This window comes from Piliocolobus tephrosceles, chromosome 7 (assembly GCF_002776525.5).
Source record: "Piliocolobus tephrosceles isolate RC106 chromosome 7, ASM277652v3, whole genome shotgun sequence".
NCBI classification, from domain to species: domain Eukaryota; kingdom Metazoa; phylum Chordata; class Mammalia; order Primates; family Cercopithecidae; genus Piliocolobus; species Piliocolobus tephrosceles.
Genome location: NC_045440.1, coordinates 102,747,164 through 102,762,057, shown reverse-complemented (window position 1 = coordinate 102,762,057; position 14,894 = coordinate 102,747,164). Strand labels below are relative to the sequence as shown.

General features: G+C 36.0%; 1 protein-coding gene across 1 annotated transcript in view; it reads right to left on the bottom strand.

The window, feature by feature from the left end:
* LOC111520891 (regulator of G-protein signaling 22) overlaps positions 1-13,283 on the bottom strand; it is a 110,681-nt gene extending 97,398 nt beyond the window's left edge. The window contains 4 exon segments of the mRNA XM_031935957.1: positions 838-967; positions 5,010-5,194; positions 5,787-5,872; positions 13,237-13,283. Coding sequence (XP_031791817.1) covers positions 838-967; positions 5,010-5,194; positions 5,787-5,872; positions 13,237-13,283 — 448 coding nt within the window.
* Between the last annotated feature and the right edge of the window lie 1,611 nt (positions 13,284-14,894).

Here is a 14,894-nt window from a genome sequence, read left to right as displayed (position 1 = left end):
CCTTCTCTTCCTGTATACTACTTTTATCTCTAATTATCTACTTCAATATTTTGGGAAAACAACAAGAAGCCTATGAATCCAACTATTTTCAATTGGGGAGATTATTTTCTTCTTTACCTAGACTCAGGTTCAATTCTAGGGAATCCAGATTTAACTTTCCCAGAGTCTGCGTATATTTCTTAAAGAGATTAGTTAGGAACTGTAAGTGAATTCCTGAGTTCTTCTCCTGAGTCATCACACCTAAGTTTTTTTCTCTAATAACTCCCATTTCTGGAAGATTCCTTTTATTTTTATGAAAAGTCAGTATAACCACAAAGCTCCCCACAGTAGAAATTTATCTGCTTTTTAAGGTGAAAAATAATCTGAACTTAAAAACAGAAGGGAAACTCAATTCCCATCAATAACCATTTTTTTTTAGGAAGAGAAAAATGTTGTACCCACTTTATTGCAAAGACTTAACAAGAATTTGTAAACTATGATAAGAAATAATGACACTAATTGACTGCATATTAGGTACCAAGCACCAGGCCAGGCATTTTCTATACATTTAGTATATATCATTATTCTAATCTTACAGATGAGAAAAGGTAAGGCTCCAAGAAGTGGAAAAACTCATCAAACATCACACAGCGAATAAATTATCAGAGTTGTATTCTAAACCCATCTCCTTTTCACTATACAAAGTTGTCTCTCAAAAAACATAAGAAGTGGAGTGAGGCAAAGGGTATGTGGATAATTTTTTCTCCCCAACCACTAAGTACTGCACTGTAAAATTAGAACAAACAAACAAAAACTTAAAGAGAAGTTCTAAAGTCATTCTTGTCCTTTTCTGCTTACCAGAAACAGATGAAATAGCTGGTGATTTAAGTTTGTTGTAGGGTACACAACAGGGTAACGAAAAGGTTGATACTGTTTGCTGACTTTGTTTTGCTAATGCAAACCAATCTTTTGTTTGAGTATAGGAAGCCTAGGAAGGAGGAAGCATATTAGTTTAACATATGATTAGCAGTATTGCTCTGATCACAAACCTGGAAAAATCATTATAATAATATTCAACTTGCACAGTACAATATGTAAAGTGAAAATTATCTCATGAAGGAAAATAAAATTATACTCAAAAAATTCATTAGCTAAGAGGAATCGGAAGGAAATTTCAATCCAGATTTTTTTTTTTTTGTATTTGATAACCAAAGGAAAATATGTGTCCAATGCTTATAAATTCTCCACTCTCCCTCTCAGGCTATTGTTGACCAAAGGCATGAAACCCTACTTCCTGGATTCACTACAAATTCATGCTATCTGACTTCAACTTGGCAGTCACCAGACCCATCAATCCTTTTGCTAGCTGCTCCCCTTTACAACTTTCCCAATTACTTCAGGTCCCCTATTCTGTCTCACCTGGCTCAGTGTTTTTAGCAACTGCTCCCCCAGTATGACAGAGACACTATTCTTAGTGCCACTGGAACCTCTCCAGACTCAGCTGCCCCTTTGCATTAGACTCAGTTTTCATAGGTTTGCTTAGAGTGAATGCTTTTTGCACACTGATTCCTAACTCCATCTGTCCCTAACTGCAGCATTCCATTTTTCCTTTCCTTTGTGTACCCCTGAACTAGCCAATTCAATTCTGAAGTTGATCCTTAGCTTCTAGAACCCCAGCCCTAAGAAGCTCCTATCCTACCCTTCCTGGGAAGATTCCTCTGCCTGCCTCTCTCTGTAATGTCTTCTTTTATTTTTACTAGAGAATCCAAGTTGTTCAATAAGAACAGAGAAGGGAGTGTTCAGCATTCCTCTCATTTCTCATTTATCCAACTGAATCAGCTGGTTGGTCAGCACTTAGCCTAAGAAACACTTGGAGAATAGGTACCTCAAATGGAAGAAAAATTACTCCCTATCTATTATGCAGAATTAACATGGCAAGTCAAGCCACATAAGAAGACCAAAGCAAGACAGAGAAATGAGAGGTGGCAGCTATGCAGTCACCATCCCTCTTAGAGGTGAGGTTTCCCAGGTGCATAAAAGCTTTCAAAGACTAACTCACTTTTGTTCCCTTTTCCCTTTAAAATCAAGTTATTTATTAGTAATTATATGTTCATCTAACATATAGTTATATGTTTACCTAACATATAATTATCGAGTGACTACTTTATCCTAAGCAATAGCCTAAGCAGGAGGCCAAAATAATTAAGAAACATTCAAGGAATTGAGAGAGACCAACATACAAGGTCCTTGCTATTTCAACCACAAAAAAAGAATGAGGGAGTAGAACACAGGAGAGAAAGAAGTCATCAGACTTTAACATCTCTAACATAATTATTCCACTTTATATATTTTTGGGGGGGAAGGTGGAGACAGAGTCTCATTCTGTCACCCAGGCTGGAGTTCAATGGTGCCATCTCAGCTCACTGCAACCTCTGCCTCCCGGGTTCAAGCAATTCTCCCATCTCAGCCTCCCGAGTAGCTGGGATTACAGGCACCCACCACCATGCCTGGCTAATTTTTGTATTTTTAGTAGAGATGAGGTTTCACCATGTTGGTCAGGCTGGTCTGGAACTCCTGACCTCATGATCCGCTCGCCTCAGCCTCCCAAAGTGTTGGGATTACAGGCGTGAGCCACCGCACCCGGCCTATACTTTTAAGAGATGGGTCAATTGTTTTTTAGATGGTATAACTTAAGGCTCAAAGAAATATTACCAATTATCATGAAGATTAATCCCTATGTATAGTCATGACATAAATAATGTAAATATCCAAGAACCCTGAATCTGCAAAATTCAAAGGCGATTGAAAAATGGTAATATATAGTTAAAGTGGCTGTGTGGTGGCTCATGTCTATAATCCTAGCACTTTGGAAGGCTGAGGTTGGAGGATTGCTTGAACACAGGAGTTCAAGACCAATCTGGGCAACATAGACCCTGTCTGTACAAATAATTTTTTAAAAATTAGCCAGGAATGGTGATGCACTCTTGTAGTCCAACCTGGGAGGCTGAGGTGGGAGAACTGCTTGAGCCAGGGAGGTTGAAGCTGCAATGAGCCATGATTGCATCATTCCACTCCAGCCTGAGCAACACAGTGAGACCCTGTCTCAAAAAAAAATTGTATATATATATATATATAGTGTTAAAGTTTACTTAAGTGAATACAAATGAGTTTTTTCATCTCAGAAAATAGCAAAAGTAAACTAGTTTGGATTTTAACTCCCTTATATTTAATTAAATTCACATATAGCAAATCAGAACTTATTTCCCTAGATTGATTCTTCCCTTTACATGTTTATTGACCTTGAGTACATATTTTTTAGGACATTTCCAACATTTCTATAGTATATAAATTAAGGGAAAAAATATGGCCAGGCATAGTGGCTCACGCCTGTAATACCAACTCTTTGGTAGGCTGAGGTGGATGAATTGCTGGAGCTTAGCAGTTCAAGACCAGCCTGGGCAACACGGCAAAACTCTGTCTCTACAAAAAATACACAAAAATTAGCAGGGCATGGTGGCATATGCCTGTAGTCCCAGCTACTTGTGGGTGCTGAGGCAGAGGATCCCCTGAACCTTGGGAAGTCAAGGCTGCAGTGAGCTGAGATTGTACCACTGCACTCCAGCATGGGTGACAAAGTGAGACTCTCTCTCAAAAAAAAAAAAGGAAAGAAAGAAAAAAATACTTAAAATCAGTATGAGAGAGAAGAAAAATGTGCCTTAAATACACCACTAAGCATTATTCAGTGGAAATAATGGAACTGGCATAACTGTAAATGTTTTTGACAAATACTGCTGATAGAAATGCTGAACTCCAAAATTAATAGGAGATACACAAGAAAAAAAAGTTCAAGTAAATTTAGCCTATCTATTCCAACACAGAAGGCAAAGAGGCTTCCTCTTGTATGATAATTTTGATCAATTGAAAGTGCCTTATTTGCAAGTAAGCCTTAAGGTTTAAAAAAAAAGAAAAATGGAAGTGCCTACCCAGAATACTGTGTTGTAAAGAATCTGGAGCCAAATCCTAGCTCAGCAGAAAAATTTCCACAATTGATTAACAAAGAGTCATAGGGAGTAGAAGCACAAGGGCTACATATTTGCCATTCCTAATTTTGTATAGAATTGTGTATTAGAATTATAGTTCCAGATATAAGATCTAATAATTAGAGGCCAAAGATCAAACAACAGTTCTTACTACATTATGACTCTCCAAAAGGATATTTGATTCTAGGTTAAATCTCTTCAAATGCTCTCATACACCCTCACATTTCTCTAATCATGGATGACAAATTTATTTGATAACAACCTTACAATAACGCATTTTACTACTAAGGAATAACCTAGAGAAAAGGAAGGAAAAGACTCAATTTATCTTTTTGTACAAAAGTAATAGAATCCAAATCATAGCAATTTTGGAATGAACAATGAAACCATGGATATAATTCAAGTTACTCTTGCTTCCCAAGTGACACTGCATGTTCTTCAACCTTGCCTGTGTCTCTTCAGACACATGAGGATAATATTTCTAATTACATTTCAAATTAAAGAGAGCAGAGCAAATTAGTTAGCATAAATCTATAAGAATTATTGCTAAATCTGCTTTACATGTATTTGAAATCATTTTTTCTGTTCAGGTAATACAAATGCCTTAAAATGAGAAGTTACAGCCAGATGTGGTAGCTTACGCCTGTAATCCCAGCACTTTGGGAGGTAGAGGTGAGTGGATTCCTTGAGTCCAAGAGTTCAAGACCAGCCTGAGCTACATGGTAAAACCCCATCTCTACAAAAAATGCAAAAAAAAGTTAGCTGGTTGTGGTGGTGCATGCCTGTAGTCCCAGCTACTCAGGAGGCTGAGATGGGAGGATCACCTGAGCCCGGGAGGTGGAGGCTGCAGTGAGCCATGATCATGCCACTGCACTCCAGCCTGGGTGACAGAGTGCGATCCTGTCTCAAAAAAATATATGTATAAAATAAAAAATAAAATCAGAAGTTTTAATGAAGCACTAAGTCATGAAAAAATACTCATACTTTTACCTCACCAAGTGATACATAGAACTTTTTCATAATTACAAGATTATCTTCTTCAGTGGCAGGAGGTGGTAGACTGGGTGGTTTTTTCACGATCCAGGGAGAAAAATTTGATCCTACTGTGAAATTCATGCCGGACTTGCTCCATCTTACTTGTGAGACCAATTTGGCTAACCTGCATTTTAGGAATCATACAAATTTAAAACAAGTTTCAAATATAGCAGAATTCAGGGAAAAACCTAAAATTTTATTTTATGTATTCAAGCCAATCTCCTCTCCTCACTTAATGATGATTTTCTTTGGCTCTGCTAAAATTAATAGCTTACTCATAAAACCACTAATTAGTTAAGAATTATTCACTTTAATTGATTTTGATTTAAAAATGGTTGTTCAGAGGTCAAATTTTAGGTTCTTACATGTTAAAAGTCAGGGAACATAAAGAAAAACTTGGTTCTGGACTATGGCATTCTATGTTTTTTGTGTCACACTAGTTTTCATTGTTAAACACCCTGCACCTAAATACCGTTATCACCAATAGATAATTTTTAAAATATGACTGGTTGGAGAGGCTCATGCCTGTAATCCCAGGTTTTAGGAGGCCAAGGCAGGAGGCTCTCTTGAAGCCAGGAGTTCAAGACCCGCCTGGGCAATACAGCAAGACCCTGACTCTACAAAGAATTTAAAAGATTTGCCACACATGGTGGCACACAGCTGTAGTCCTAGCTAATTGGGAGGCTAATATATATGTATTTAAAAATACATATATTGATGGGACTATAGTACCTGTATTCAAAGTAGCAATCACTTTCCAGAAATGCTGGAAGTCTTTCTTTTTTGATCCACTTAATACCTTCTTCACGACTGAGACACTATGAGAAGAAAAAGAAAAAGGAAAAGAAGGTCAAAGAAAATCACTTTTAGGATGATTAACGCTTAATCATGAGAGCAATAATGACCTCCAGCTGTCAGCAGGAGCTCTACCCCCTAGGTCTTCTATTTCCACTAGAGAGATCAATAAACCTGAGCCACAAATGTGAGGCACTTCTTGCCTCTGGTACGTTTTTAATTCTCTTAACAATTCTATATCAACTATATAATGCCTCAATTTTTACAGATTAACAAATCAAATCCAGAGAAGTTAAGTAACTTGTTGAAGGAGGGAGAATGAGGAAAAAAAAAGCCAATGAATCTCAGTATTTTCAGTCATAAAATGGGTTAAAAATAATCACAAACAGAAAAAGAACCACCAAGAAAACTTGGTAAGGCCACCAAGGTCACTGCAGGCCCCTTGTTCATCAAGTTAAAAAAAATGTTTTAACTGTTTAACATCTCCAGGCACTCTCTTACAGATAAAAAAGTTAATAATGATAGGAGAGTGTTACAAATGCCACAGTGTAGGCTTCTGTGGGAGCCCACAGACACATTTAACTCAGGAGAGGTTTCCCACAGGACACGCACTTCACTCTTTGACCCGAAGCAAGGCTAGCTGGGTTGAGCAGGGAAGCAAAAGAGGAGACAAACCACAAGTGTGGCAGTATTAGGTCACAGGATGAGATTTAAGGGATGGAGAGAGAAAGGTTGGAGAAGTAGGCAGGGTCATGACTGCAAATAGCGTTTTAAATAACATTAAGGAGTATAGATTTTATCTTGAGGTTGTGAGAGCAATACAGAATTACTGAAGAGTTACTGTTGTTCATCCTAAAATACTTACTGTTGATTCTACTTTTTCTTGTATTCACTTTTTCCAGAATTCTAAATAATATCAGTACCTTAGACACAAAACATGTTACTAATAAATAAAACAATCTCAGTGAGGTAAATGTGTTTGCATTTATGTGGCTTCCATGGACAATCTAAGGTGATAGTTTTGCTATGATATTGCATAAGAGTTAACACATAGACCATTACTAACTTTAGTGAGGAAACTGAATGTCCCCATAGTAGTGTTGCTGACATCTAATGTGCTGATGCTCATGAGGGTGATGTGTGCTTATCATTGCTAATACGTGCAGAAGTCTTTAGGCATTCAGGATTGGAACATCAAACAGTTTTCTTCTATTCAGCAAAAAAACCACATTCATTTGCCTTCACCAAACACTATCTTCTGCATAATGAAAGAATAGAAGAAACATGCACCTAATCAGCAGTACCTTGTTGACAGTCTCACTGCTTATCAGTGAGATCTGAAGGACATTTGGATCTTAGAAAGACTCTGCATAGGCTACACACTGACAACCATGCAGGACTTCTGAACTCCCATTAGCGCTACATTCAATGTATCACAGAAAGATACCAAACTACATATAAAGATCCACATGAACCCTTAAAGAATTCTATAAGGTTGTCAAAGTAGTCAGTTCATTCAAAACCAATTTGCTGAATATTCAGCTAGTAAACAGTTTACCTATAATCCATCCTCTTTTGAGTGTTTTTGTACCTATTTGACCTAAAAATAAAATGAATAAAAAAGTTTAAAAAGAATAAAATCAAAAATTGAAGAAAAGTCTTTAGCCAAGCTGAAAACAAAACTCTTCGTGGTTTTAAAAAGTAACTAAATATAAAGACAAAAAACATACAAGACAATCCTGATCAACCATAAAATAACTTAATAAATACTTATAAGAAACACAAAAAGAATCTATCTAAGGTTTGTATTTAAACCTTTAAAAAATTTCTGTAAGTTGGTTAAGAAACAGAAAGGGATGATCAGAATGTTAAGGGAAGATGACTTTAGGTAAATCAATACAGAACTATTTCCAAATAGCCATACGCAAGCTGTTTAAAGTGCCTACAGAATTGCATTAATAAAAAATTATGTTTAGATGTACAAGGCAAACAAATAAAGCATGGCTATCAGCCAGTAGATCTTATTGGTTAGATTTATTGAGGTATAAATTACATACAGTGAAATCCACCCTTTTTAATACAGTTCTGCAAGTTTTGACAAATGCATATAATCATGTAACCAGGACTACAATCAAGATACAGAAAAGTTCCAACACTCTCCAAATTTCCTTATGCCACTTTGTAGTCAGCAACTCCCTCCAACCCTAGCCTCTGACAACCACTGATCTGTTCCACAGTTTTGCCTTTTCCAGAATGTCATATAAATGGAATCAATATAGTATGTACTTTTGATTCTAGTATCTTTCATTCAGCATAAAGCATTTAAGATGTATCTATGTTCTTTCATGTATAAATCATTCTTTTTTGTTGCTAAGTAACATTCCGCTGTATGTATATACTACAGTTTCTTTATCCATTCACCAGTTAAAGTAATCTGGAAAACTTCCAGCTTTTGTGATCATGAATAAAGCTAACTGTAGACATTTACATGCAGGTTTTTGTGTGAGTATAACTTTTCATTTCTTTTGGGTAATACTCAGGGGTAGGATAGACAGGTAGTGATATGGTATGGATATTTGCCTCCTCCAAATCTCGTACTGAATGTGATCCCCAATGCTGGAGGTAGGGCCTCATGGGAGAGATGTCGTGGTCATGGGAGCGAATCCCTCATGAATGTCTTGGTGTCCTCCCCATGGTAATAAGTGAGTTCTCACTTTGTTAGTTCACATGAGACCTGGTTGTTTAAAGAGCCTGATGCCTCCTCACTCCCTCCCTTGCTACCTCTCTTGCCATGTGATATGGAACTCTTTGTCTTCCACCATGAGTGGGAGCTTCCTGAGGCCCTCACCAGAAGCAGATGCTAGTGCCATGCTTCTTATACAGTCTGCAGAACCACGAGCCAAATAAACCTCTTTCTTTATAAATTGCCCAATTTTGAGTATTCCTTTATAGCAACACAAATGGACTATAGGTGGTATGGTATATGTTTAACTTGGAAAGATGTGCCAAAATGTTTTCCAAAATGGAATTCTCACCAATGAGAATGGACTTTTGAGTTGCTTCCACTTTTTGGCTATTATGAATGATGCTGCTATGAACATTTGTATATAAGTTTTTGTGTGAACATATGTGTATTCAATACTCTTGAGTATATACCTAGAAGTGGCATTTCTGGGTAATTTGATAACTCTTGGGCTAAGCTGTAAAGAACTGCCTAATATTTTCCAAAGTAGCTGTACCGTCTTACAATTGCACCAGCAGTATATGAAGGTTCTAATCACTTCAAATCCTCACAAACATTTGTTATTATTTGCCTTTTTTTAAATCATAGCCATACTGTTGGGTGTGAAGTAGTGTCCCATTGTGATTTTGATTCCATTTCCCTTATGACTAATGATGTTGAAAATCTTTTCATGTGCTTATTGTTTATCTTATTTGGAGAAATGTCTATTCTAAACCCTTTGCACATTTTTAAATTGGGTTATCTGTCTTTTTATTTTTGAGTTCTAAGAGTTATTTTTATAGTTTAGATACACATCTTTATAAAATATATGATTTGCAAATATTTGCTCTCATTCTATGGGTTGTCTTTTTACTTTCTTGGTAGCGTCCTTCAGAGCATGAAAGTTTTGATTTATCTTTTTTTCCTTGTGCATTTGGTGTCATATCTAACAAAACCAATGCATAATCCAAGGTTATGAAGATTTACACCTGTATTATCTTCTTAAATAGAATTTTTTTTTTGCATTGTTGGATTTAATTTGCTTATTTTTTGAGGATTTTTGTGGTCTGTGTTCATGAGTGATGTTAAGTTGTAAGTTTTTCTTTTCCTTCAAATTCCTTCATTTAGTTTTGGCATCAGTGTAATGCTCATCTCATAAAATGAATTAAAAATTTATTTCTTTTGTTTTTTGTATAAGTTTTTATAAATTTAAGGTTACTTCACTTCTAAGTGTTTGATAGAATTAAACAGTGAAGTCTTCTGGGCCTGGAGTTGTCTTTGTGGAAAGACTTTAAACTGTGAATCCAACTTCTGTAATAGATGTAGGACTACTCAGATTATCTATATCCCCTTCAGTGACCATTGATAATTTGTGTCTTTTAAGAAATATGTGGGTCGGGTGCAGTGGTTCATGCCTGTAATCCCAGCACTTTGGGAGGCCGAGGTAGGTGGATCACTTGAGGCCAGGAGTTCGAGAGCAGCCTGGCCAACATGGCGAAACCCCATCTCTACTAAAAATAGAAAAATTATCTGTGCATATTGGCATATGCCTATAATCCCAGCTACCTGGAAGGTGAGTCAGGAGAATCGCTTGAACCTGGGAGGCAGAGATTGCCGTGAGCTGAGATCATCCCACTGCACTCTAGCCTGGGCATCAGAATGAGACCCTGTCTCAAAAAAAAAAAAAAGCCTATTTCATTTAAATGTCATGAGCTTATACTTATAGACATAAAATTGTTTGCAAATTCTCTTTTTTTTTTAACTGCCTGTAAAATTTGTAATGACATCCCCTCTTTCATTTCTGATATTGGGCATGTATATCTTCTCTCTCTTTTGCTTCAGCATTCTGGCTAAAAGTTTACCAATTTCGTTGATTTTTTCAAAAAACAAGGCTTTATTTTCATTGATTTTTCTCTCTTGTTTTTCTGTTTTCAATTTCATTGATTCTGTTCTTTATTTCTTTACTTTTGGTTTAATTTTAACTTAAGTTTTCTAGTTTCTCATAGTGAAAAGTAGATCACAGATTTATTTAGTCTTCTCTATTATAAGCACTTAATGGTACAAATTTCCCCGTAAAGACTAATTTAGTTGCATCCCACAAATTTTGATATGTTATGCTTTAGTTTTTATTCAATTCAACATAATTTTTAATTCCCCTTGGGACTTAGTCTTTGACCTATTAATTATTTAGGAGTATGTTATGCAATTAAGTATTTAAGGATTTTGTCACCGATTTATAGTTTAATTCTGAAGTGGTCTGAGAACACAGTTGGCAAGATTTCAAATCTTTTAAGTTTGCTGAAATTTATTTTATGGCCCAAAATATGGTCTATTTTGGTAAATATTCCCAGTGCACTAAAGAAAAAAATGTTGTGGGATAAACATCCACTGTTGTGGGATAAAGTGCTCTGTAAAGATCAATTAGATTTACTTGGTTGTTACTGTTTTTCAGAACTTCCATTTCCTTACTGATTTTCTATCTTTTCTATCAGTTACTGAGAGTAGTGCTTTAGTCTCCAACTATAACTATAAATTTATCTATTTCTCCTTTCAGTTCTATCAGCTCTTGCATCATGTATTCTGAACCTCTGTTGTTAGGTGCATACATATTGTGAGTTGTTAAGCTTTCTTGGTGAATTGACCCTCCCCCCTTTTATCATTATGTAATGTTCCTCTTTATCCATGGTAAGATTCCTTGTTCTGAGGGCTGCTTTGCCAGATATCAATATAGTCACTCCAGCTTTCCTTTAATTCATAATTGTATGGTATACCTTTTACTATCCTTTTCACTTCTAAACTATTTATGTCTTATTTTTAAGGTTAGTTTCTTGTAGACAGCAAATAATCACAATTTTTAAAAAATCATCCCTGACTCTGGCTTTTACTTGGGGTGCTTAGGCCATTAAATTTCATGTAATTATTGGTGTATATTATTATTATCATTATTTTTAGAGATGAGGCCTCACTCTGTCACCCAGGCTGGAGTGCAGTGGCACCATCATAGCTTACTGCAGCCTCAAACTCCTGGGCTCAAGTGATCCTCCTGCCTCAGCCTCCCAAGGCTCTGGAATCAAAGGAATGACACATCATGACAACTCAATATGATTAATTATATTATTAATCATATATATTAATTATATGATTAAGGTGATATTAATTATTGATGTGGTTTGTTTAAAATCACTACTACCATTTTCCTAGTTGTTTTATTCTTTATATGTCCCCTATATTCTTTGCCCGTTTTTTCCTCATTTTCTGTCTGCTTTTCATTTAGTACTTTTCAATTCCTTTGATCTCCACTACTGTTTTTATTTTTATTTATTTTTAGTATATTTTTGAGACAGGGTCTCACTCTGTTGTCTAGACTGGAATGCAGTGGTGTGATCACAGCTCACTGCGGCCTTAACCTCCCAAGCTCAGGTGATCCTCCTACCTCAGCTTCCTGGGTAGCTGGGACTACAGGTACATGCCACCATGCCTGGCTAATTTTTGTACTTTTTGTAGAGATAGGGTTTCACCATGTTGCCCAGGCTGGTCTCTAACTGCTGAGCTCAGGCAATCCACCTGCGTTGGCTTCCCAAAGTGCTGGGATTATATGTGTGAGCCATCGCAGCTAGCCTATTTTCATTACTCATGCCTCTTTTTAAAAACTTCTAAATTGCTGCCCTAGTTTTATAATAGACATGCTTAATCAGTCTACCTTCAAATACATCAAATAAGATCATCCAAATCTTTCTGAGAAACTTGTGTCAAAGCACATAACTCAAGAAGCTACTAAATAGCTTTTAACAATAAATAAATAGGTCATAAAGACCTCCATACAATTAAAAATTTCTATTCACTGAAGGAAGTGAATAAAACAATAAATATTGTCCCACCTAGAAAAAAAATTTTAAACTAACTTTTGATGAAAGTTAAAGATAGAAATTATTTCAATTCCATAACAGACGAATTGAAGAACTTTCAGGCTAGAGTAAATCTACGTCTTAAATGTTAGACATACTTCAGCCTATTTATACTAGACATTTTGAATCACTGTGAAATAGTATTGTTAAACATTCATTATTATTTTCATTTCATCCATGCAAGAAACCTAAGTAGTAGGTAGTAAAGGCCTCATTTGACAGATGATGAAAATCAGACTCATCAAAGTGACTTGTACGCAGAGTCAGTAAGCAGAGGAGCCAATATTAGAATGCAGGTTTTCTGACCTCATGCTAAGGAGACACAATCTAGAAGCTGAAAACGAAATTTCAGGCCAGGGAGGTCAGAGCCACACAGTGCAACTTGAGGGTCAGAAGTCTCAATTCCCAACTGCTTGACAGGATTGGTTCAAAACCCAAATGAAATACATTGCCTATATATCCACATTTTCCACCATGCATCAAAATTATAAAGGATACTTATATTTACAAGACTCAAAACTAATCTAATATTCAAATATTCAAGGTAAATTACATGAATCTTCTCAAATTGATAAGTGAACATCAAAAAAACTGCTAAACTGGCTACTGGATTTGAAAAGTGCTTAACAAATACTATGTGTACGTACAACACAGGTTAATAAATGTAGCTACACTTCAAAAAGGGAAGCCTAAGGAAACTCATATTGATTTCACCAAATGCTTTATCTATCTAACAAGATAAAACAGTATACTTTCTTACCATAATATTGTAGTTGACATTAATGGTCTCATTTTCATCGGAGGCATTCATTTGAACAGGTTTAACCTCATTCTTTCCTTTCCTTACAACATCATAAATGGGATTTCGAGGTTGCTGGTTTTGTAGAATTTTTTTCAGTTGTTTTTCCAGAAGTTGTGGAGCATCATTAACTACTTCAAAAACTCCATAATCTGCATTAAATCTAATTGCCTCTGAAAAGGTCTGCAATATAAATTTGTGGAAATTAAAACATTTTTTAAACCTGTAAACTAACGGTCTCTAAGAAGACTTGTGGTTTACATACATGCATGCATACCTCAGAGTTTTGTGTTTTTAATCATTCCCTCTTCCTTTTTAGGACCTAGGACATCCCTTGGGTAGAGGTCAGGGAACCCACTGAACTCTTTCTTGCCAATGCACTTATGCCACGAGTAACTGTCAGGGTATGCTATGGCAGAAATTCCCTTTGTATGAAAATCTTACCTCTGTGATTATTTGAAACCGGACAGAAATATATACCTGGCTTTACAAAGCAATGTTATTCTCTTAGAAGGGGGTGGATCACTAGGGAAGAATGAGTAAAGGAAGAAATAATGCTCCCACTGTCTTTCATCCTTAGGAGCCATGAAGGCTAACAATCTCCCTTGTCCAAAAGGACAAATTTAAGTATATGCTCTTCAGTTAAGACTATTTCAACACCATCCTTCGCACTGTGACAGAAAAGAGAGAAGAAAATAACATTTCTGGGGTTTTTATCAGTAATTCTAAATGATGCCAACTTTTATTTAAAGCCAGTCAGTTGATACACAATAGTCAGGAGTCTTGAGTTTGAATGCCAGTTCGCCAATAAGTAGCTCTGTGACTCTAGGTAAATCACTGAACATCTTTGAGGCCTCCACTTCCATAAGAAGTAAATGGTGAATTGGCCATGTCTTTTCCCATTTGTCCTCTGAATCTTGAATCAGGTCCCTTTTTCAGAATATTTGTTTATTTTAGGGTACCTTCAGTGAACTGACTATTCATGTAGATTAACTTATACATGCTTAGGCGAGTGGTAGAAGACATCAAACTCTTCCCCTTGGATCAGTAAGTGTTCTAAGTAGAACATTAATTCAAATTTTACTACGGGATTGCTAGATATATTATAGTCATAATTTAATAAGTGGCAGAATTTCATAGTAAAATTGGAACTAGAAGCATGTGTATATATATATTTAAATTTTAATGTCAGATAATATCACATCTCTAAGGTCTGACTGTCTCCCCTTCTGAGGAATTAAAGTACATGGATGATATAGTTCAAGACGAATATCAGTCCACAGTCTCAAAAGCCTTAGGACTACGAGTTTCTCCCAAAATGATAAGTATTGCTCAATGAGTAAGACAGAATTAGCCATAAATTACATATAAAGTTTCTTCTATAGATATATTTCATTAATTGCCCACTGCATCTGTCTTTCAAACATGGGATTCAAACAGGCACCATTTACCTAAATGACATAAATAGTATCCCTAAACTATGCTATCACTAACCTAAAGAGAAAAAAGAGTCTGCTGATATCACAGATCAGATTTATCTGGTTGGAGAAAGGAAATTAATTAAGCTTGGTAGAGAATGACACCAAATATTAATGTGGGTAGGAGAAATTAAGCTGTGT